At 34.0% G+C, this 22,249-nt stretch overlaps 1 protein-coding gene across 15 annotated transcripts; it reads right to left on the reverse strand.

The window, feature by feature from the left end:
• Positions 1–214: 214 nt before the first annotated feature.
• On the reverse strand, positions 215–18,798 carry LOC100799982 (65-kDa microtubule-associated protein 6). 15 transcript variants are annotated; one of them, XM_041010125.1, is made up of 15 exons: positions 18,548–18,798; positions 17,692–17,759; positions 9,225–9,283; positions 9,041–9,130; positions 6,427–6,505; positions 5,769–5,933; positions 5,357–5,421; positions 3,630–3,729; positions 2,148–2,308; positions 1,897–2,052; positions 1,629–1,788; positions 1,220–1,371; positions 586–673; positions 413–503; positions 215–335 (listed from the first exon to the last, which is right to left on the reverse strand). In XM_041010125.1, the coding sequence occupies exons 10-15, from the start codon at positions 1,906–1,908 to the stop codon at positions 236–238; spliced, it is 603 nt and encodes a 200-aa protein (XP_040866059.1). In that variant the 5' UTR covers positions 1,909–2,052; positions 2,148–2,308; positions 3,630–3,729; positions 5,357–5,421; positions 5,769–5,933; positions 6,427–6,505; positions 9,041–9,130; positions 9,225–9,283; positions 17,692–17,759; positions 18,548–18,798; the 3' UTR covers positions 215–235. The 15 variants fall into 15 exon arrangements, 8 of the variants coding, with proteins under 8 accessions (XP_040866059.1, XP_040866058.1, XP_014623443.1 ...); XM_041010124.1 differs by lacking the exons at positions 17,692–17,759; positions 18,548–18,798 and adding an exon at positions 9,524–11,993; XR_005888886.1 differs by lacking the exons at positions 215–335; positions 413–503; positions 586–673; positions 1,220–1,371 and adding exons at positions 4,943–5,043; positions 9,524–10,235; positions 17,857–17,993 and having other exon boundaries at positions 1,637–1,778.
• Positions 18,799–22,249: the final 3,451 nt, after the last annotated feature.

Raw genomic sequence — 22,249 nt, forward strand, 5'->3', positions numbered from 1 at the left:
AACCCTAAACCCTAAACCCTAAACCCTAAACCCTAAACCCTAAACCCTAAACCCTAAACCCTAAACCCTAAACCCTAAACCCTAAACCCTAAACCCTAAACCCTAAACCCTAAACCCTAAACCCTAAACCCTAAACCCTAAACCCTAAACCCTAAACCCTAAACCCTAAACCCTAAACCCTAAACCCTAAACCCTAAACCCTAAACCCTAAACCCTAAACCCTAAACCCTAAACCCTAAACCCTAAACCCTAATGTGTATAGACAAGTAAATTTACCGTCTGTTGTCTCTCTTATCTTCCTCTTTCTGTTGCATGGCATTGACACCCACATATACCTACAGATAATATTGACAATCAAATTTACCTAATTAAAAAATGCTTCAAGATAGAGAACACAGCCAGAATTAATTACAGCACTTCAAAGCTCGCCCAGTCATATAGAAAATATGCCTTCTTTTCGTCTTCCCAGGCTAATGTTTTGTTTATAAGATTGTCAACTATAGCTGAAAGAAAACATATTGTCTTCAAAAGTTCAAATGGCACTGTCAATAATGAATAGTTTCATAGGCATTCATGAAAGCAAACCTGGAATTTTGCCTATAGTTATTCTAGCACGTTCTGCACGTTTAAGATTAATGTGATTGCATTGCCCAACATTGTAACGGTTGTCATCCTGTAATTGTTTTTAATACTTCAGAGAACAAACTAAATGATCTAGCAATAACAGTTGTCCATAAATGAAATTAAATTAATAACAATTAGTTTGAACAAGATACACAGCATAAAGTGAGACCAATTATACTAACTAATCACATAGATACAAACAGGAAACTCAAGCTTACAATAAAATTGTGATTAATAAATATCTTGATATATTTGGATTCACTTTTCCAAACAATTTTTACATCAACTTTCACTTCAATTCATCTGACATGCAATTTTTTATGGTGTAGTCCACTTCAGTTCATCTGACATGCAACTTTTTATGGTGTACTGGTGCAAGTGATCTTTTGATTAATCCATGCAAGAATCACCTTTTTTTTAATGAAAAATACAATGTATTCAATATCATTTGAAACTTCCAATAAAAGTACAATAGTTTGGGCAAGAAAATAAAGAGATCTAAAAACAAAGAAAGAAGGCAAAACCATGGCAGGCCTGTGTCCTACCAGCGTGATTATGAAGCTATACAAATGATAAAATATAATTTCTGGCTTACTTGATTATATTTGTCAAGCCAATTCTCCTCTTCACATGCAGCAAACCACTTATCAATCCTATCTGTTACTTCTTTTCTACTCAAAACTTCATCTTTTGCCTTAATGATCTGTTCTTCGATTTTGGCTAATAGCTCAAAAGGATCCACCAATCCTATACAAAAAACAGTACCATTGCATAATGTCAGATACTCAGATTATTTCCAGGTAAATCTTGAAAAGAAAAAAAAAAGATTTAAAGAAGTACTAAATATGTGTTTGGCTCAACTTGTTTAAGAGAAATAATCCCTTATTTTTGTTAGCTTCTTAAAAGCGTTGAAAAACAAAAGTATGTAGCAGAAGAAAGTCGTTCTGAAACATAAGCTACGAGGAGGTTATAGGTAAATAATCTATTAATGCACACGAACATACCAGAATCTATTAATGCACTAGCTTTCTCGGCCACAATACTTGGATCTGGTTCAATATTAGTCAATCTGCATATTTCCTCTAACTCTGACCTCTTCTTAAAAACAAGTTCTTTCATTCTGCTTGCTTTTAGTTTGGCAAGCCTGTCCACTTCTGTTGAATCCTAAAAAAGGAATTTTCAGTCTAGGAGCTCCATCTCCACAGAATAAATTGCAAAGAATGAAAAAATAATAAAAACAAAGGGAGAGGGAACTGAAAGAAGCTTCCAGACCTTCTCTATCATTTCTATTGAAAGAACACCTCGTTCAGTGATTTCTGATTCTCAGGTTTCAACAATAGAAGTAATCTTCATAAAACAGTTTCTCTCTTCTTTTGAAGAGTCCATCAAATTCCAAAGTTCAAATAGTTTTGCTACAACATCCTTCAGCTGCATTTTTAAAAATAGTGTACTTTTAAAGGAAGGGAAGAAATTACAACAATCAATCAAACGAAAAGCAATTAAGTATACTGCAGAAAAATCACCTTCTGAAATTCTAGTTTTCCTTTCTATTTTTAACTTGAGAATGGCCTGCTCTAGACCTTCCAATGTGCTATTGCTAATATTAGTCGACTGTTCCACCTGAGTCCCATGCAAACTTGGGTGAACATCACCCACGGTCTGACCAAAATCCAACCCAAGCACACTACAAAGAGAATGCACCTCATTCACACATTGCAAGACCTTTTGAAGGCAATCAGCATCAAAAGAACACACATATAAAACGCAAAAATAAGTTATAAAATAAAAGGAGGATCAATATACTGATTGATATGAGGCTATAAAACAAGACAACAGGGGTAAAGAAAAGCATTTTAATTGCCACATGTACTACTTTTTCTTAGGGGAAAAAATAAAACAGCAGGGAGCTTGCACAAACAAGAAATGAATATTTACATGAATTGATCATTCACAAAAATCAAAGGTTTATTAACCCATAACCATGGTCCAGAGCTATAAGAAAGTTCATGGGTCAGTTTATATCATAATACAAACCTTTTCTTTTTTAAGAACTAAATTATGATTGAGTTAAACTGGTGTAGCTTTTATAGATAATTATTATTTGATGGAAGTAGTAATTATAAAGGTGTTAATATTCACCAAAAAAGGTCTTCTTCCTACTAAAAAACTATTCTCTTAAAAAAAATCAAAATATACCGGAAACTTAATAAAAATCTCCCTGTGAACAAAGATATATCTTACTCTTTAATAATTGTGTGAAAATTATAAATTTAACCCGAAACCCTCAACCCCAAACCCTTTCAGAGAATGACTAATCCTGAATCAAAAAGAACAGAACAGAGAACAAAGAGAAGTAGAGACTTAGAACACATAGGAATTGATAAACACAAAAAACAAAGGAATGAGTATCTCTTACAGAATATAAAAAAAAATAGAGAGAACAGACAAGGAAACAGATGAAATAATTGGAGAAAAAGATGAAAACAAAGAATGAGACTCTAAATAGACAGGCTACCAAAGAAAACCAAAATAGTTTGTTCACAGCAGAGTCTGTCACAAAATTTGGTAGAAGTGTTCAATCAAAGATATCTTATTCAAGTCATGGGTTTGAGTTTGCGAAAGATATAAGAATACTTGTAGTAACCACATTTAATGAACACTCAATGCAAGGGAATAGTCACTGAAGTCTGAACAATCAGAATCTGTTGTGTTAAAAAAAAAGAATAAGTACTGCTTTCCCCACCATACCTCTTGCTATCACTGCAGCAGCCATGAGAACTACACAATGTCATAACCATATTATAGTATATTGTTATAAAATGGTTGCAATTTAACAATTGATAGAAAGAACCACAAATAATTGGTTTTTACTTTTTACTAATGCACATTTGATAAAAGTGTCTCATAAGAAGCCAATGCCGATCCAAAAATTCTTTTCTTATTTAGGTTCCTATGCTTTGCATGTTATCACAATAAAACAAATTTAGAGAAGGAAGAATTTATACCTTGCATCTAAACCATGCACCACGATAACCACCTTTTCAAAGCATCAGGCATCTTTATGTGCTTCCACTTTTTTAAGACAAAAATCTTGATATAAAGAAGCTGCAAAGATTATTATACGAGACAACTGTTAAACAATCATGTTTCAAGTTTTCGGCCCTTCAACTTAAGTAACTTAGCAGACGAAACTCTTGATAAAATAGAGAACAAACAGGAAAACAAAATAACAAAATTATATAATTATAGGTTAAAATACCATTAGAGATAGAGAGAAAGAAAATATGCAAAGAGAGAGAACAGTGACTTCAAAAATACACAACAAATAAAGCAAATTAGTTTTCAAAAATTAAATCTTGATCAAGTCCGGAAAGTAGCTTTCCATTTTCTTTGAGAACACAACAATGTTAATATGACAAACAAAGGATAAAGATCCTCAACGCCCCAAATAAACATCTTCAAACCTTGGAACAACAACACCAAATAACCCAAATTAAGCCTACAAAAGGATCAAGACAAACAAGCATTAAAAGAATGACAATCTCACAAAACATGTTGTCAACTATATCAACCCATGGAGAAATCTGTGAAAAAAGGGAATTCATATCCACCCTAATTGTTATTCATATATTATTAATTTTTAAATTGTACAAAAAATATTAGTAATGTTAGGTCTCATCAAAATTATTAATTTTCAATAAATTTTAATAATTGTAAAGAGAATGTTAAAAAAAGTGTCTTATAGATGAAGTGTAGTTAACATCCATATTATTTGAAATAGTAAACCAACCATTATGAATATTTTTACACATTTTTTAAAAAATATTTTTCTTACTTTAAATATTTAAAGATTTTTTATAGTTACTTATAAATAAATATTTATATATATATATATATATATATATATATATATATATATATATATATATATATATATATATATTAAATTCACATATAGTTGAGATATTGACTTTATTTATTCATTTTTTGTGATTTTTTTTATAAATAAAATGCTGAAATATTTTTTCATCCTTCTAAAATTACTACAGTTCAAATTTATTTTTTATCATTTTTTGTATATTTTTCACCGCCTATAAACTTATAATTTACTAGTTTTTCATCTAGAATTAGGTTTGAATGATTACGGACCTATGTGATATTTTTTATTTTTTTAATTAAATTTTTAAGATGTAATTTTTGAAGGTTAAAGTTCTTTTACTTAGCATTCTAAAAGGGCTACACTAATTTTAATTTTATTAAATATGGTAGTTTCACAAGATAACAAGAAAACATGTAGGATATTGCATCTGATGTGTACTATGGTAGTGGCTGCTCCATCTTAGCGTCCATGTCTTTCCAAATGAAGTCAATCTTAAATTCTTCACTGATAAATGGAAGAGGCAATTGACAAAATACTTCCTGGAAAAAGGTGGGGTAAGAAATCTTTCAAAATTGATATTAACAAAATTACAAAAAGTCTTATGTAAATAGCTGGTTTGACTCACTCAAACATACAAGGAACCAGTATATATGATGAGCAATCAAAGTCGTTGTAATACAGAGTCCTTCAGAATTTGTATTAATTTAATATTACAAGTTCCTTTCTTTCTCAAACATGCTATATAATATTCATTTTACAACAGATATCCATAATGCCAAATATATAGCAAAGGGTCGGCACAAGATATATACATAAGTCCAGTAGATGTAAAACATTTTTCATAAGCCTTACAGAAATGTCACTTGTCGAAGCATCAGGCTACTCATCCAACAAATACAACATTCCTGTCAGCCAACCTAATCAATGAAAAATACCAATCAAAAAATAAAACTTTGAAAAGAGATACCTAAATCTAGTGAGAAATATTCTACAAATATATCAATCCAATTAGAAGCAGTAAAACCTTATGAAGTATATTGCAGATGTGACAACTAAGTCGATGTAAACATCAAACATCATCAAATAAGCTTATAAAAGGAAAGACATCACAACGTAAAGAAAGAAACAAAAAATAGATATCCCAAGCACAACAAATAACTAAATTTGAATGTGGGTGGGAATCTAATGGAAGGGCATACAGCAATTTGCAGTATAATCAATAAACAATAACAGTAAAACATTATGGTGAAAAGAAAAAATTGACCTTCCAATCCAAGTGCCAATCATAAGGATGCCTCCAGCAAACAGTATGCCCAGGATGATCTTTTAGTTGCAACACTGAATCTGACCATGCTGCACATTTACTATGGAAAACTACTTTACACCTAACGCACCAAAACTGCTTCTTTTTCTTGCAAATGAAGCATACCTGTTCATTTAAGGACATAATATGAATATGGCAAGACAAGGAGGACAAAATAAACAAAAAAGACTGTGGAGTGTGGACGTTGTTGGGTGTTGGGTAAATAGCTTGATTCAATAAGCTCTTGCTAAGTGGGAATTATTCATAAGTTTTACACACATAAAAAGTTTAGAACTTGTGATCGATCTCTGCTTTCACATGTGTTCATACCACCCCAAGTTCATCAGATGACACAAATAATCTAACATTCGCTCCCTGTTTTAAATATAAGCTAAATGATACATTTAGTATCCAATTAATCTTCTATAAATTGCATTAATCAAAAGGAAACCATAATTCACATAATAGAGCACAACAATACTACTAATATATGAGCTGCCCATGAAATGCGGTTTTAATTTTAAGACTGTGTATAAAGTAGGAGCCAATACATGTAAATTCATGTGCAAAGGCAAATCAGTGCATTAAGGAAGTGAGGGTCATGTCACTAAAAACCTACATGTAGTGGACACTTGAATCTTTTCAGAGTGGAAGACCCAACAGCTTCTTTTGCACATTCAGAATGGTAGCACGCGTCACTTCCTCGAACAGAACACAAGAGCTCATCATCTCCAGGTAAATAATATGGCAACAAAACAACATTCACCCTCAACCCAGACACATAACAAACAATTAAATGAAATCCATTATCAGTTAAAACAAAAACAGTCAATTACATGCCGAATCCATTAATCAGTAATTTAAAGATTGTTAAAAAAATACCATCTTGGGAGCGCCAACTAGAAAAGGATCTTTAAGGCGATCTTGGAAGGCCTTATCGGCGGTGGGGGGTTTCTTGACCCGATCCAGGGAGCCACGAGTGCGCTTCAAAACCCGAGGTTCGAAGGCAGGTTCGGAACCGAAGCCATTGGTTAGGGATTTGACAGGAACGTCAAGGGCATCATCGGAGGAGCAATGAGAGAGTTTGAGAGCCGCGGAGAGAGATAGGTTCACCAAATCTGGCATCGTGGAATCCTTTGAAGAAACTTGCCGACAGAGGCATATGGTACGAAAAACAAAGATGCAGAGGGAGAGAAAGCAGAAGCCGAATATTGTATAAGGTAGTGTCGTTGGAGGGAGTCATGAAAATGAAAGCGGATTGTTTTCAATTTACAAATAATAATAAAACATTTTCTTAAGTTATTTTAAAAAGCTTATTGAAATAATTTTAAAACTTTTTATAAATAAATAAATTATAATAATTTTTGTAAACTCTCTTAAACACTTTTTGAAAATAATTTACCATTCTACTATGTATATATAAAAGAAGATTTCACCAATGAGTATAATAACTCCATATTCATTCAATATTAATTAAATGTTATTGATTTTACTTTAACTAGTTAATTCAAAGTAGTTCAAATTTAAAATAATAAATGTTATGATTTATTTATGATTCTTTTAAAATAAAATTTAATCGAATCAATCAATCCATTTAAATACTAAAATAAAAATACATATAATTATGTTACTTTAATTAATAATTATGTTTTTAATTCATTATATTGTAGGTAATTATTCTAATTATTGACAATTCTTTTATTATTATTATTATTATTATTATTATTATTATTATTATTATTATTATTATTATTATTATTATTATTCAAAAATGTGATATCAATTTGTGGGTTAAAAACATGGGAGGTCTTGGAATAAAACATATTTTCCTCTTCAATGAGGCTTTTTTGGCTAAGTGGAGATGGGATTTTTGAGTGAGAAAGGAGGGGTGCAAAGTGAGGTATTAGTTACAAAATATGGAAGGTGGAAGAGGCTTAAGAGGGAGGAAGCAACTCAACATGCTTCATTCTGGCAGAGAGATTTGTGTAAAATTTGTGGAGGGTGTTGTAATTTAAAATGGTTTGATGATATGGTGAGAAGGAAAGTACGGAGGGGGAACAACACTAAATTTTGGAGTGATATTTGGGTGGGAGATCAAGCTTGGTAAATAAAATTCCTAGATTATATTTGAATTCTTCACAAAAAGAGGAGTATGTATCGTGTGTGGTTTGAGGGAGTGTGGAGGTGGGATTTCTCATGAAGGAGGGAGTGGTTTGTGTGAGAAGAGGAAATGGTAGATAGGCTTGTGGTGTTAGTGAGAGGTGTATCTTTAGAAAAGGATAGGTCAGATTCATGGAATTGGGTTTTGGACCAAACTGGGATTTTTTTCGATTAGAGCCAATACTTGGCTTTAGTTGAACAAAAGTTTGGATCTTCCAGTGATGATATTTTGGTCCAAACTTGGAAGCTCAAAGTCCCACCAAAGATCAATATTTTTCTTGGAGGCTTACGAGGAATATACTTCTTAATGGGGATAATCTTATGAGAAAGAATGTGGGAGCTAGACTTGGAGATTTTCATTGTCCATCTTACAGTGATCATAATGAGTCTATTATGCTCACTTTGTTCTACCATCTGTGGGTTCAGGATATATGGATGATCTACTACGTGTGGCTGAAAATTTCATTATTTGATGAGAATCTTTATCTATTTATGAAATTTTAAAAATCTAATTATTTTGAGATTTTTTATGAATTGAATCTCAATCGATTGTTTGTTGTAGAGATGAAGCATGATATAAAATTTTGAAAATTTTCTTAAAATAGATTGTGGCGGTTAAAAATCAACACTTTGTTTAACTTAATTATATTAATTACTTATAATGACAAAGAAAACCCATCTAACCCCTAACCCCTAAACCCTATTACTAGAAAATTATGAAGCCTCAACATCCAAATTACAAAAATGAAAAAAGCATTCACAAATTAATAATAAAATGAGGCATAAAGAATTACAATCCTTAAATTTCCTGGACAGTGCTGAAAATTACATTTTCTAGCTTGTTTTACCCTAAACCCTATTACTAGAACATTCTAGAGCCTCAACATCCAAATTACAAAAATGAAAAATGCTTCACAAATTAATATTCAAAAGAGGCATAAAGAATGACAAAATCCTTAACTTTCCACGACATAGTGCTGAAAATCACAAGTGCCGCACTCCTTAAAGATATACAATCACTGAGGATAAACTCATAAGTCAAACATTTCAAACCCAATATACAATCCTATTACCTGGGCCATTTCATATAGTGGTTGGTAAATTGCAGGCATTAATAGAGCAGAGTTGTTGGAGCTCCATTTGTAGTTCTTTCAAAGGTATGACTATATAGTTAAGCATCATTATTAGTAACAATGAAAATAAAAGCTATAATAATTAGAGACAGTGAAAATAAAAGTTGTAAGGTTCATAACATACTATACAAAACATCTTCGATATCCACACTGCCAGCATCCCGAGCAATGTCCTCCATATTGCTGCAAAGTGTAAGCATGTGAGGATCATTTCACAAAGAAAAAAAGGAATAAACTATTACCAAACTATACAAATTTGTCATTCAGCTCTACGTTGGATAGTATACAACTGATGGTTTGTGAAAGACATCCAGAATCCATATATTATTTTTTAAAAATAAAATAAAGCAAGTTCAATTTAACTGGACTTTTAGAACTGTTTCATTGACTTGCCAACTAAATAGAAAGAGAAGAGCAACTCACTAAGCTTCGTCAAGAATAACCATGCCTCCTTTAATATCCACTTCCATTGGTACTCAAATGACTGGATTATTGATGTAGTTATATGGACAAAATACTAATTGGGCATCATTTGACATATAGAACGAGCACCATAATAACAACAACCAGAAAGTGAAAGTGGAGACAGCATAAGACTTGTACTTTACAAAGCTTAGAACAAACTTTTAAACAAAAAAATAAAAAACAAAGATATGTGGGAAGACACCCACCAGATTCACCCAAGACAGCGATTCCCACCATACTGGAAGTACTTTCCTGCAATGAAAAAACAGGTGACATGCACTCTCCTCCATTGTTCTGCAGAAAGGACACAAATATTCATGTAACTCAACTTGCTTCCTTCTCAAGTTATCTCTGGTTGGTAGCCTATCTTTGAGTAACCTCCATGCAAACACAGCCACTTTAGGTGGGACCTTAAGCTTCCATAATTCCTTGAACTCTCCATCCTGGGCCTCCTCTGATATGTCCTCTCTAAGCACACTATAGGCACTCCTAATCGAATACTGGCCACTAGGATCTGCCGCCCACACCCACTGATCACCAATATGAGACTGGATTTTGTACCCCTCAACTTCTTGTATAAATGAGACCGCCATATCTATCTCACTGTCAAATAATGGTCTCTGCCACTTGAAGTCCCATTCCCACCCTGTGTCCTTGAAATCTCGTACCACTTAAATTTGTATTGTTAGAGAATAAAATGGTACCATTCCGATCAAAAAACAATTTGAGTGCCTCAGCAATCATCCAAACAGAATCATATGCATAGAGGCTGTATGGATTTAACCCAATTGAGCCATTACTGATGTGTTTCCACCTTGAGATAAATGCCTATTTTTTCTTAAGTGAGGGGTGTGAGGGCGAAAGGTAATAACTCCTTGAATTGAGTAGGTGGGGGATATGAGGGTAATGTGGAAGGGGTTGATGCAGTGAGTGTTTTCATGAAAAATGAGACATTTTGGTGTTTCAGAGAAAGTTTTTGAAGGTGGGATTTGATAGGGATATGCAGTTGTGGTAAATAATGTGGGCAGGTGGAAAGTTCGTTATGGGACATAAATCAAACAGGAGGTAGGCACTAAACTTAGCAGGGGTTCTGTTAAATCTAGTAATGATTCTGTCCAGATTTGTGGGATTCAATTTAGGGGAAATAAATCTGAACCAAATCAGATCAGATATTTTTAGGAAGTTTTTATCTTATTTATTGCATTTCGTTTTTATTTTATCTCTGTTTATGGGAGATTTGTTTCCTGATTATGGGAGATTTATTTTCCTTATTTGTAGCAGATTCACTCTGCATAAATACTGATTAAAAGACAAAGCTATTGTTCGATGGGTCGTCCAAACCTCGGATACTGCGCAGACCTCCAAACAGCACATGTAGAGGCGTAACACAGCAGAGGCAGAGGAGCTGGTAGTAGAGATGCACAAAAAAGGAGATGAAGGGGACCTCGGGAAGCGCGTTAGCTGTCATTCGAGACAGCTTACATGAAAATGTAAATGGCAAGGGGACAATGAACGTTGAAGGTGAAGAAGGAGAAGTGAATGAGGCTGACCTGGGCAATTTCAAATTATCCATACCATTGGCACATGACAAGGAGGATATGGGATTAATGGACTTGGGCCACGCTATTAACACCCCCCTAAGGTAGTTTCTCCTCACAAAAAAGGCCCAACATCATCATAATAAGCGCTCAGCACTTCGTGGCTGGTATATTCACAGAAAGGGGGTATCAAAAGCAGCAAAGCCCATAAAGCTGGGGTCATCACGAAGCAAGCTATCTCAAGCCCAGTGCATCCTGGCACTGAACCAAATTTGCAAATTCAGGATAGTAGCGGACCAGTTGATCAACAAACGCAATCAGATCAGTCCCCATCACCCAAAAAACTTGAAAAACACAACCAAGCGGAAACTCAAGATCTTCATGCAGAAAATGTATGGAACATAATCATCGAACTGGGGTTGACAACAGGCCCTTCACAAAGGAATTTTGTTCAACAGCTCTAGGACATGGAGGATAGAGATGAAGAACAGGTAGCCAGGCAGGGAGTTACGCACAGACCCCATGAACATCATCTCATACAACATAAGGGGGTTAGGGAGGGGAATTAAATGGCCGGCAATCAGAAGGCTGGTCAATGAGAACCATATTGATCTTTTGTGCATTCAAGAAACAAAAATAGAGAGTATTAATAAATTATTGTGCCAGGCTTTATGGGGCAACTCCAAATTCAGTTGGGAGTCATATCCATCAGCCAATTCTGCTGGTGGAATTCTCTGTGTTTGGAATGAGAAATCTCTTAAGGTGGATGTGGAAGCAATGCTTTTCAAGTTTATTTTGATGATGCCAAAGACTCAAGTCAAGAATCAATAGTCAAGCAAGTATCAAGAATCAAAGAGTCGTTCAATCAAGATTCAAGATTAAAGTGAAGATTCAAGAGAAGACTCAAGATATACAAGAACTTCAAGAAAAGCATTAAGATAAGTATAAAAAGATTTTTTCAAAAAAAAAGATTCAATAGCCCAATTTGTCCAAAAGAATTTTTCAAAGAAAAATCTTTTACCAAGAGTTTTACTCTCTGGTATTCGATTACCAGAAAGCAGTAATCGATTACCAGTAGCCAACATTCTTTTCAAACTGATTTACAAAGCAGTAATCGATTACCATGAGCATGTAATCGATTACCAATGTTTTAAAACGTTAGATTTTAAATTTCAAGAGTCACAACTTGTGATAAAACAATTTCAAACTTGTATAATCGATTACCAGTGTTTCTAAACGTTTTGATTTTTAAATTTAAACATGAAGAGTCACATCTGTTGATGTGTAATCGATTACACTACAATGGTAATCGATTATTAGTGACTTGTTTTGAAAATTAAATTACCAAAAGTCACAATTCTTAAAGTGACTAGTTTTTGAAGATTTTTTAAAGAGTCATAACTTTTAAAGTGACTAGTTTTCAAAAGAGTCAAAACTTTTAAAGTGACTAGTTTTAAAGAAATTGCCAAGAGTCACAAACTTTAACTTGAGTCATCAAATTACTATAAATATGTGACCATGACACAAATTTTAGAAGAGAGAATTTTCAGATTCCTTTCATTCAAAGAGAGCTTTCTTTCATTCATTCAAAACATTCTTCTAAGAGTTTGTGTTCAATACTTTCTTTATCAAAAAAAGTTCATTGGTCAAAAACTTGTGTTATTCTTCTTCTTCATTCCTTCTCCCTCTTGCCAAAAGAATTTAAAGAACTAATCGTCTAAGAATTCTTTTGATTCATTCCTTCTCCCTCTTGCCAAAAGAATTCAAAGAACTAACCGTCTGAGAATTCTTTTGATTCTTTCCTCCTCCCTCTATACAAAAAAATTCAAAGGACTAACCGCTTGAAATATCTTTTGTTTCACCCTACAAAGATTTCAAAGGACTAATCGCCTGAGATATCTTTGTCTTAACACATTGGAACGTACATCCTTTGTGGTACAAGTAGAGAGTACATCTACTTGGGTTGTAATACTGAGAACAAGAGAAGGTACATCTCTTATGGATCAGTTCAAGTGGAGCGTACATCCACTTGGTGTTACACTGAGCACAAAGGAGGGGACATCCTTTGTGGCTCTTTGCTTGAAAAGGATTTTATAAGGTTATTGGAAATCTCAAAAACCGTGGATTGCTTGGGGACTGGACGTAGGCACGGGTTGTGGCCGAACCAGTATAAATCTTGTGTTTCCTTCTTCCCTACACTCTTTACTTTTTCGATGTGCATTTTTTATTTCCGCTTTACTTTTGTCTAAGTTATTGTTTCTGTTATTTACTTTCTCATAACTTAGTAATAAAGCCTAATTGAATCTAGTAATATTAAGAAGGAAAAATTTTAATTAGTCAAGAAACATTAATAATTAATTCAATCTCCCCTTCTTAATTATTCCGAGGCCACTTGATCCAACAGTGGAGAGCAAATTTGTCGGAGCCAGATTCATATTGTTGTCTGGGAAATGGGGCCAAGAGTCGCAAACTATTCATGTTGTTAACATCTACTCACCATGCAATATTCAAGAAAAAGGGTCCTATGGGACAATGTCTCTTAGTTGAAAAACCAAAACCCGAGCGGATATTGGAGTATCTTAAGGGACTTTAACAATGTTAGGTCACCTGTAGAGAGAATAGGATCTTCTCAAAGGGGGTTGCTGGATGGAAGCATTGTGGAATTCAACAATTGGATCGAGGAGCTGGAGGTAGAAGAAGCGCCTTGAGTGGGAAAGAAAATCACTTGGTTCAGACCGAATGGCTCGACTAAAAGCAAGCTGGATAGATTCCTGGTTTCTCCCGAATGGCTTGCCAAATGGCCTGGGTCCGTTCAATCTGCGCTAGTCAGGAATTTCTCGGATCATTGTCCTGTCTTGCTCAGATCTAAAAACGTCGATTGGGGCCCAAAACCATTGAGAATTCTAGACTGCTAGCTACCCGATAAATCCTTCAAGAAAGTGGTTATCAATGGTTGGTCGGCTAATCCTCAGAGCGGGTGGGGGGATATGTACTAAAAGAGAAAATCAAAGCTCTTAAATAGAAGATAAAGACATGGAACAGAGATCAATATGGAGACATCTTCAGCAAATTTAAGAAGATAGAGGAAGAATTAAATATATTGGAAGAAGCAACAGCAGACAGGCAGTTGGAAGATAATGAACGGGCTCTTAGAAAACAGCTTCAACAACAATTATGGAAGGCAACTCAAACTCATGAGTCAGTATTGAGACAGAAGGCCAGATCCAGGTGGATTAAGGAAGGAGATTGTAACTCGAGATATTTCCACTTGTTGATAAATTCCAGGCGGAGATCCAATGGTCTGAATGGAGTGTGGAAGGATGAGCTGGCAGCAGTTAAAGAGGAAGTTAGGAGGTTCTTTTCTCAGAGATTTCAGGAAGCTGACTATGACAAGCCAAAACTGGACGAAATTAGTTTCAAAACCATTACTTCTCAACAAAATGACATGCTAGTAGAACGATTTCAGGAGGAGGAGATAAAGGGCCGTATGAAGTTGCAAAAGTGATAAAGGTCCAGGCCCGAATGGGCTTAACTTTAAATTCATCAAGCAATTCTGGGATGTCATCAAATCAGACTTTCTCAAATTCTTTGATGAGTTCCATGTTAACGGAGACTTCCCGAGAGGTTTAAATGCATCTTTTATAGCCCTAATCCCGAAGGTAACAGACCCTTAGGTGCTGAATGATTACAGGCCTATCTCACTAATAGGATGTACTTACAAGATTTTTGCTAAGGTGTTGGCCAATAGGCTGAAGAAGGTAATGCATGGCATCATCAACGAACGACAATCAGCATTCATAAAAGGCAGACACATGCTCCACAGCGTGTTGATTGCAAACGAGGTAGTCGAAGAGGCTAAAAGATGCCAAAAACCTTGCATTGTTTTCAAGGTTGACTACGAGAAGGCGTTTGATTCGGTGTCCTGAGAGTTCTTAAGTTATATGATGGGGAGATTGGGCTTTGGCTCGAGGTGGATCCAATGGATACTTGCATGTCTAAAATCAACTTCGATTTCGGTCTTGGTAAACAGAAGTCCTTCATCCGAGTTCTTACCACAGAAAGGGCTCAAGCAAGGAGACCCATTATCACCTCTCCTATTCAACATCACAGCCGAAGGATTGAGCGGATTAATGTCAAAGGCTATTGACAGAGGGCTCTACAGGGGATTTTTAGTGGGCTCAAATAAGGTTGAAGTTAGCCTGCTCCAGTATGTAGATGATACTATATTCTTGGGAGAGGCAACTATGGAGAATGTAAGAGCCATCAAAGCAATGCTTCGTGCTTTTGAGCTAGTATCGGGGCTAAAGATAAACTTTGCTAAAAGTAATTGCAGGGCCTTTGGTCTGTCGAATCAGTGGACTCATGATGCTTCCAATTACCTCAATTGTAGCTTGATGTCTTTCCCGTTCTCATATCTAGGCAATCATATTGGATTGCCAATCCTAGAAGATGTCAGACTTGGGAACCTATAATCACTAAATGTGAGAGAAAATTAGCGAGATGGAAGCAAAGACATTTGTCTTTTGGGGGGAGAGTAACTCCCATAAATTCAGTGCTAACATCCATTCTGATCTATTTTTTCTCTTTTTTCAGGGTTTCTAAACAGGTGGTTGACAAGCTAGTTAGATTACAGAGGAATTTTTTATGGGATGGTGCAGCTGATCAAAAAAAGATTGATAGGGTCCGATGGGATAAGGTTTGCTTGCCAAAGGAAGAAGGTGGATTGGGAGTCAAAGATATCACCTCGTTCAATATATCTTTGTTGGGAAAGTGGAAATGGGATTTGGTCCAGAATCAGGGGGAGACTTGGACAAAAATACTTGAATCAAAGTATGGAGGTTGGAGGAATCTAGATGCAGTCCCAAGGGCTAGTTTAGAATCCTTATGGTGGAGGGAACTCAAGACGATAAATCAAATCACTCATCAAGGGCAGCAGTTGGGCAGATCGACTTTGTGGAAGGTTAGGCGCGGAGACAAGATTAAATTCTGGGAGGACAGGTGGTTAATTGGAGAGACCAAACTATCAGAAAAGTATCCAAGATTGTACACCATATCGACTCAGCAACATCAACTCATTCAGCAATTAGGAGTCTTTAATGAAAAAGGGTGGGAGTGACAATTTCAATGGAGGAGACCATTGTTTGATAACGAGATTGACCTGGCGGTCGCTTTCTTGCAAGAAATTGATGGGACCAGAATCAGACCGGATTCGCATGACCAGTGGATTTGGGTGGTGGAGCCAAGCGGCTGCTATTCAGCTAGGAGTGCATATAGAGTAATTAGAGAAGGCATACCACCAGAGGGTCAGGATGGAGGGTTCAGGGAATTATGGAAGCTCAAGGTACCACCAAAAGTGGCTATGTTTGTTTGGAGGTTAATCAAAGATAGATTGTCAACCAGAGACAATTTGAAAAAGAAGCGGGTAGAGTTACAGGATTACTTATGCCCTTTTTGCAGATTGGCAGATGAGAGCGCAAGTCATTTATTCTTTCATTGCAGCAAAATTATCCCTCTATGGTGGGAATCGATGGCTTGGGTGAATCTAGTGGGGGTTTTCCCACATCAACCGAGTTAGCATTTTCTTCAGCATTTTCATGGAGTTTTCGAAGGATTGCAGGCAAAGAGATGGCAGCAGTGGTGGTTAGCTCTGACGTACACTACTTGGAAGCACCGAGACAGCATCATTTTCTCCAATGCCTCATTCAACGCCCAGAAAATAATGGATGACGTAATGTTTTTACTATGGTCATGGCTCAAATGCTTTGAAAAGAACTTCACATCTCACTTCAACAAGTGGTCCTCAAATCTCAAAGATGGCTTTTGTTGGACAAGACCATAGGAATGTAGGCTTCTTTTCTGTAATTTTATCTATCAATGGTAGTTTTCAGCTCGCATAATCACAATGCTTGTTGCTAACTACCTATGAATTGTATTCTAAAATCTGTTTGACCAGTACCTCTGGTACTATTTTATGAATATATTATATATTTTGGCTAAGCATAAAAAAAAGGTTACAAGTTGGCCGGTGCTGATGTCAAGAACTTGAGATGCACCAGTCTCAGGCTTGCGATCAAGTGCATCTAACAGGTAAGTAGTTTTTGTTGTATGGCACAGTTGATGACAATGCAAGGAGAGCAGCAACGTGGGATGCTTGTTGGTGTCGGTCAACAGCAGATGAGGGTATTGTGCTGAGGGGTGACATGGTTGTATGTTGCAATATGTAGATCTTATTTCTTTCCTAATTTTTATTGTTACAATATTTATTTTAAAATATATTAAAATATGTCAACCCCGTGATCATACATGAACCAAGCTGAGTTTGATTGAGTTGGTTTGGTTTGTCCTTAAAAATTTGCCAAGTCCAAACAAACCCAAACAAAAGCTTTTTAATCAGTTTGGTCTCATTTTCCAGTCAATCCAACCCGACCCAACCATGCCCCTACTTGCATGTTTATGAATTAGGAAGAGAATAAAATAATAAAAGAGGGAATATCTGACAGAGTCTCTGTTTATTAGTGATAAAATTTATATTTATTTCATTCAACATTCCTGCCCAATAAAAAAGATGAGATAATACAAGTTTCTTACATGTCTTTTGTTGACATTTTTGTAAAGCCAATAGCAAGAGAATGCTGTTTTCCTTTAGCCATGATGGCCTGAAATCATATAAATACATGATGAGATGAAGGTTAATATAAAGTCACTAGAAAAATTGTGCATTATAATCATTCAGGAAGAATATAAGGACAGTACCACAGGGCATTTTGCCCCTACATCCTCATCCTAAACACCCCCAGGAGATGTAAGACCGGGACACATTATGTTTGCACCCGCCAAGACAAATCTAATTGCACCACGGTCAACCAGTAACTTTTTCATTATATTTCGATCTACAAAATAAATAAGTAAATAAACAAGCAACAATAATTTTCCCATATAACGCATTTCAATATCCTTTTCATCGTAAAGGTTGGACCCAAAGTCAGCTGCATCGTACATTAGTTTATTATGCATTACATAAAAGGTATGCACTATGCATTCAAAATAGATACCGGAAAAATATGCAACAACTATAAAATTTACATTGATGGAGAAGTGGCAAGGTGGGCATCTATGGTCCATCACAGACACAGAAAAACAAAGGCACATTGTTCACAAGAACCATATTGAGATGGTTCTGACTACAAGAACAAGGGGATAACAGAAGATATGACACAACAAAATGCAGGCAAAAAGAACCACACAATCAAACCATTTAGCAACTACAGGAGGGGACTTCTTGGGAAGTATATCATCCAAAACAGGTTAAAGGCCTAGATATTGCAGTGGAGAGTAAGTGAGGTTAATATCACAAGCAACCAAAAACCAATGAGTAGCAAGAACCAAAGTTGTTATTTAAGGTTAAAAATTCACATCAAAAGGCAAACCCCAAATGTGACATCACCTCTTCAACTGTACTTTTCCCTTTTTTTTCGTTGAACAGATGCCTTCTCATGGTTCTGTGACATCACCTCTTCAGCAATCCTTTTCATCACCTCTAGAGCGGCTGGCGGTGTTGCTGAGAACCACGGTTGGCGCAATGAAGGGAACGACGGGGTTTTGCGTGGTGAGGGGGAACGAGATTGTTTTCAGATCGAGGTATATTGTATTATTAGGTATTGCGTTCGAGGGAGTCACGAAAATCCAAGCGGGATTGTTTTCAGGTCAATTTGCAAATAATAGTAACATATTTTCATAAGTTATTTTAAAAACTTATTGAAATAAGTTTAAAATCATTTATGAATGAATAAATTATAATAAATTTCGTAAACTCTCCTAAACACTTAAAAAAAGTGTTTATAAAAATAAAAGAAGATTTTATTCGATAAGAAAAATATCATATAACAATTTCATATTCATTCAATATTAATTAAATATCATTGATTTTATTTTAATTAGTCAATTCAAATTAGTTCAAATTCAAAATAATAAATGTTAAAATTTATGTCTGGTTCTGTTAAAATAAAATTTTATCAAATCAATCAATCCATTTAAATACTAAAATAAGAATACATATAATTATGTTACCTTAATTAATAATTATGTTTTCAATTCATTTTTTACTACGTAATCATTTTAATTGGTGATAATCCTTTTATTCTTTATATTATCTACCTATTATTATTATTATTATTATTATTATTATTATTAAAAAGTGAGATGGATTTGTGGATTATTTACTATTTTAAAAATTCAATGTTTTTTTCAAAAAATATGTTATACAATTTTTTCATACATAACTTAATATTTTCTCTCATTGTTTTTCCTTTATGAAAGTTTTTATATTTTTTAATTTATATTTATCTTTTATAATTTTACATTTCATTTTTTTTGTCTTATAAGTATTGACATATATAAACATTTGAAAGATGTAAGATCATGTTTTTTTTTATTAGTTTGATTTATATTTTTCTTATTCAATATTTTGAATAATAATCTAAGTTATGTAGTAAAAAATATTGATTAGGTTAGATATTATTTAACATGAACCATTATGTGGTACAAGATAAACTTAAATATTCTACTAATGTCTCATAAGAAAGACAATGCAATAAATATTATGATTGAGCCTTCAAATATGAGTAACATATGAATAATAAATAAATTATAATATAACTTTTTTGTATAAAATACTAAATCCAAAACCTCAAACCTTAGACCCAAAAACCCCTAAATCCCAAACCCCAAACTCCAAAACCCTCAATCATCAATCCCAAATCATAAGCCCCACACCCTCAATCCCAAACCCAAAACCTAAAACCCTTAACCTTAGTCATAGCCACCAATGTCCAGACTTAACACCAACCCAAAATCCCACCAACATTGTCGCAATTGAACCTCAAATCTAGTTGTCTTTGTCATCGTAGTTAGGTTTCATATCTCAAGTATGAAGAGGAACTCGTTACACCAAGTCACATGTTGATCTTGAGATGTCACAAATCAACTTCATGGTGGAGTTACCGGCGATACTGTCCATTAAAGCTAAGGGTTCTCTCACTAAGATTTGGATAAGAAATCTTTGGCTACTTTGATATGAGGACAAATGATCACCGTGGTGTAACATCCTAAAAATAATTCAATAATTATTCAGATAAAGATATCTAAATATATCTTTTAGTAAGCAAAAATATAGATTAAATTGTTTTAAACTATTATATTGTTATTTGTATTTTGAAAAAATGTTAGTTTAATTATATATTGGATTTATTAAAGATAATTACAATTAAATATAATAGAAATAATAGATGAAGAAAAATCGGTTAAACAAATTTTAAATTATGTACCGTTCTTATATAAGGGTAGACAATACCTTCTCTTATAACCATACACATAAACTATCTTTTTTTGTATTAGTGGGTTATTCAATGATTGAGAAAAAGAACGAAGCGGCAATTTTTTTTCGACACAATTGGTAAAGAAGAAGAAGAATAACGAAGACACGAATTTCTTGTTTCAAGAGGTGAGTAAAACAATTTTTTATAAACCTCCATGGTATGAATTATCAAGAACGTGTTTTCTTGATATATATATACCTTTAGGATTAAGACCAATTTGAACGTATCTGCGTTATGTTTTAGTCATTACAAATATTATATTACTATATAATTGTTGTTATTTATGTGATTTCATATTATTAGTTGATTTTATTATTGTTGTGAAGTGATTTTGAGAATTATTATTCAATGCATGAAATTAGGGAGTTTTTTGGTAGTTTTTTTATAATAGTATTCTTGTAATTTTGTGAATTGATCATCACATTCTGGGAACCGGTGAAGATATACATTTTATTATGAGATTATATGATAGATACCTCCATCTGGGATAGGAAAGAGATTTTGGATACCTCCATCTATGATAGAGAAAGACATTGGAATGTCATTGCATGAAATATGAGCTCATAGACTCTTTGAAAATTTTGACATCTACACTGGTTCCGAGAAGCAAAAAATTGAGTATTGTGATTATGAGAAACACTAAGTTGTGTTTGTTATATTTATTTGGATGCATTGAGGTGTTGCCATTTATTTAAAATTTTTATTTATTCAAAATTGTATGAATTGTGATTGTTTAATAGGATTTTTATTGCTGTGTAAATATATATATATATATATATATATATATATATATATATATATATATATATAATCCTATATTAAATTCATTTAGGATATTATGGTCAATTTTTTGGATTATCACACTGGTTGAGAACAACACTATTTGTGAACTTTTGTTAGTTGTTTTATTCAATAAGATTGTCATCTCCTTATAAGTGTTATTAATATGATGAAGAAATTGTTAAGTTTGAGAAGACTTGAAGACATAGTTTTCTTAGTTACATTTATTTTTGTTTGGTTACTACTTCAAAATAAGACACTGAATGCGATTACTTTTGTTGTATTTTTAGTGTTCATTTAGTTTAGATGTCCATATTTCGAGGATGATATTTTTATTTATGTAAAGCTTATTTATTTGACTATTTATTATACAAAAGGTATTTTCATATTATTATAATTTTGAGATTTTATATTCTTTTAGTATGAGTTATTTTTTTAATAAAGGGCGTTGCACGTGGTGACGACCAGACTGACAAAATCTTCTCAATCGAGGTTTGTCAAAAGGATCGTGTGTGTGATCAAATCTAGAGGTAGAGGCGACACATGATGTTGGAGGAGGGTGGCAGGGTTAGTGCGCGACCGCCATCGCCGTTAACTTCACCAAGACCAAATGCGCCACAATTTTTTTTTCTTCTCTCTATCTTCCAAATCCATTTCCAGGGACGATGGCGACAATGTTGTTGGACTACAATGGATGACAAACACGAGGAATTAGAAAACAAAATGGATATGGGATCCTTTCTTCTTGCTCCTTTGATTGGTTATGTCATTTTTAATTGCTAGAAATTGTAACTTAAATTTCAAAATGAACATTGTCGGTTTTAAAATTACCACAAATCATATTTTTAAAAAGTTAATGATCATGTCCCCAATTGTTGAAATTTTAACACAATAATTAAAAACAAATTTTTTTAAATATTAAAGATAAAAAATAAATAAATAATTATGAAAAATCAAAACCAAAAGTTAAGTATATATACCTATTTTAATAT

The sequence above is a fragment of the Glycine max genome, chromosome 15 (genome assembly GCF_000004515.6).
Source record: "Glycine max cultivar Williams 82 chromosome 15, Glycine_max_v4.0, whole genome shotgun sequence".
Classification (NCBI taxonomy): Eukaryota; Viridiplantae; Streptophyta; class Magnoliopsida; order Fabales; family Fabaceae; genus Glycine; species Glycine max.

Excerpts from the sequence above, each read along its gene's own strand:
- LOC100799982 (XM_041010125.1), bottom strand. Across the intron at positions 1,372-1,628 it reads TAGTGCATTAATAGATTCTG|GATTGGTGGATCCTTTTGAG; the intron begins GTATGTTCGTGT and ends TTTTTTGTATAG. Across the intron at positions 504-585 it reads AACTATAGGCAAAATTCCAG|CTATAGTTGACAATCTTATA; the intron begins GTTTGCTTTCAT and ends GTTTTCTTTCAG.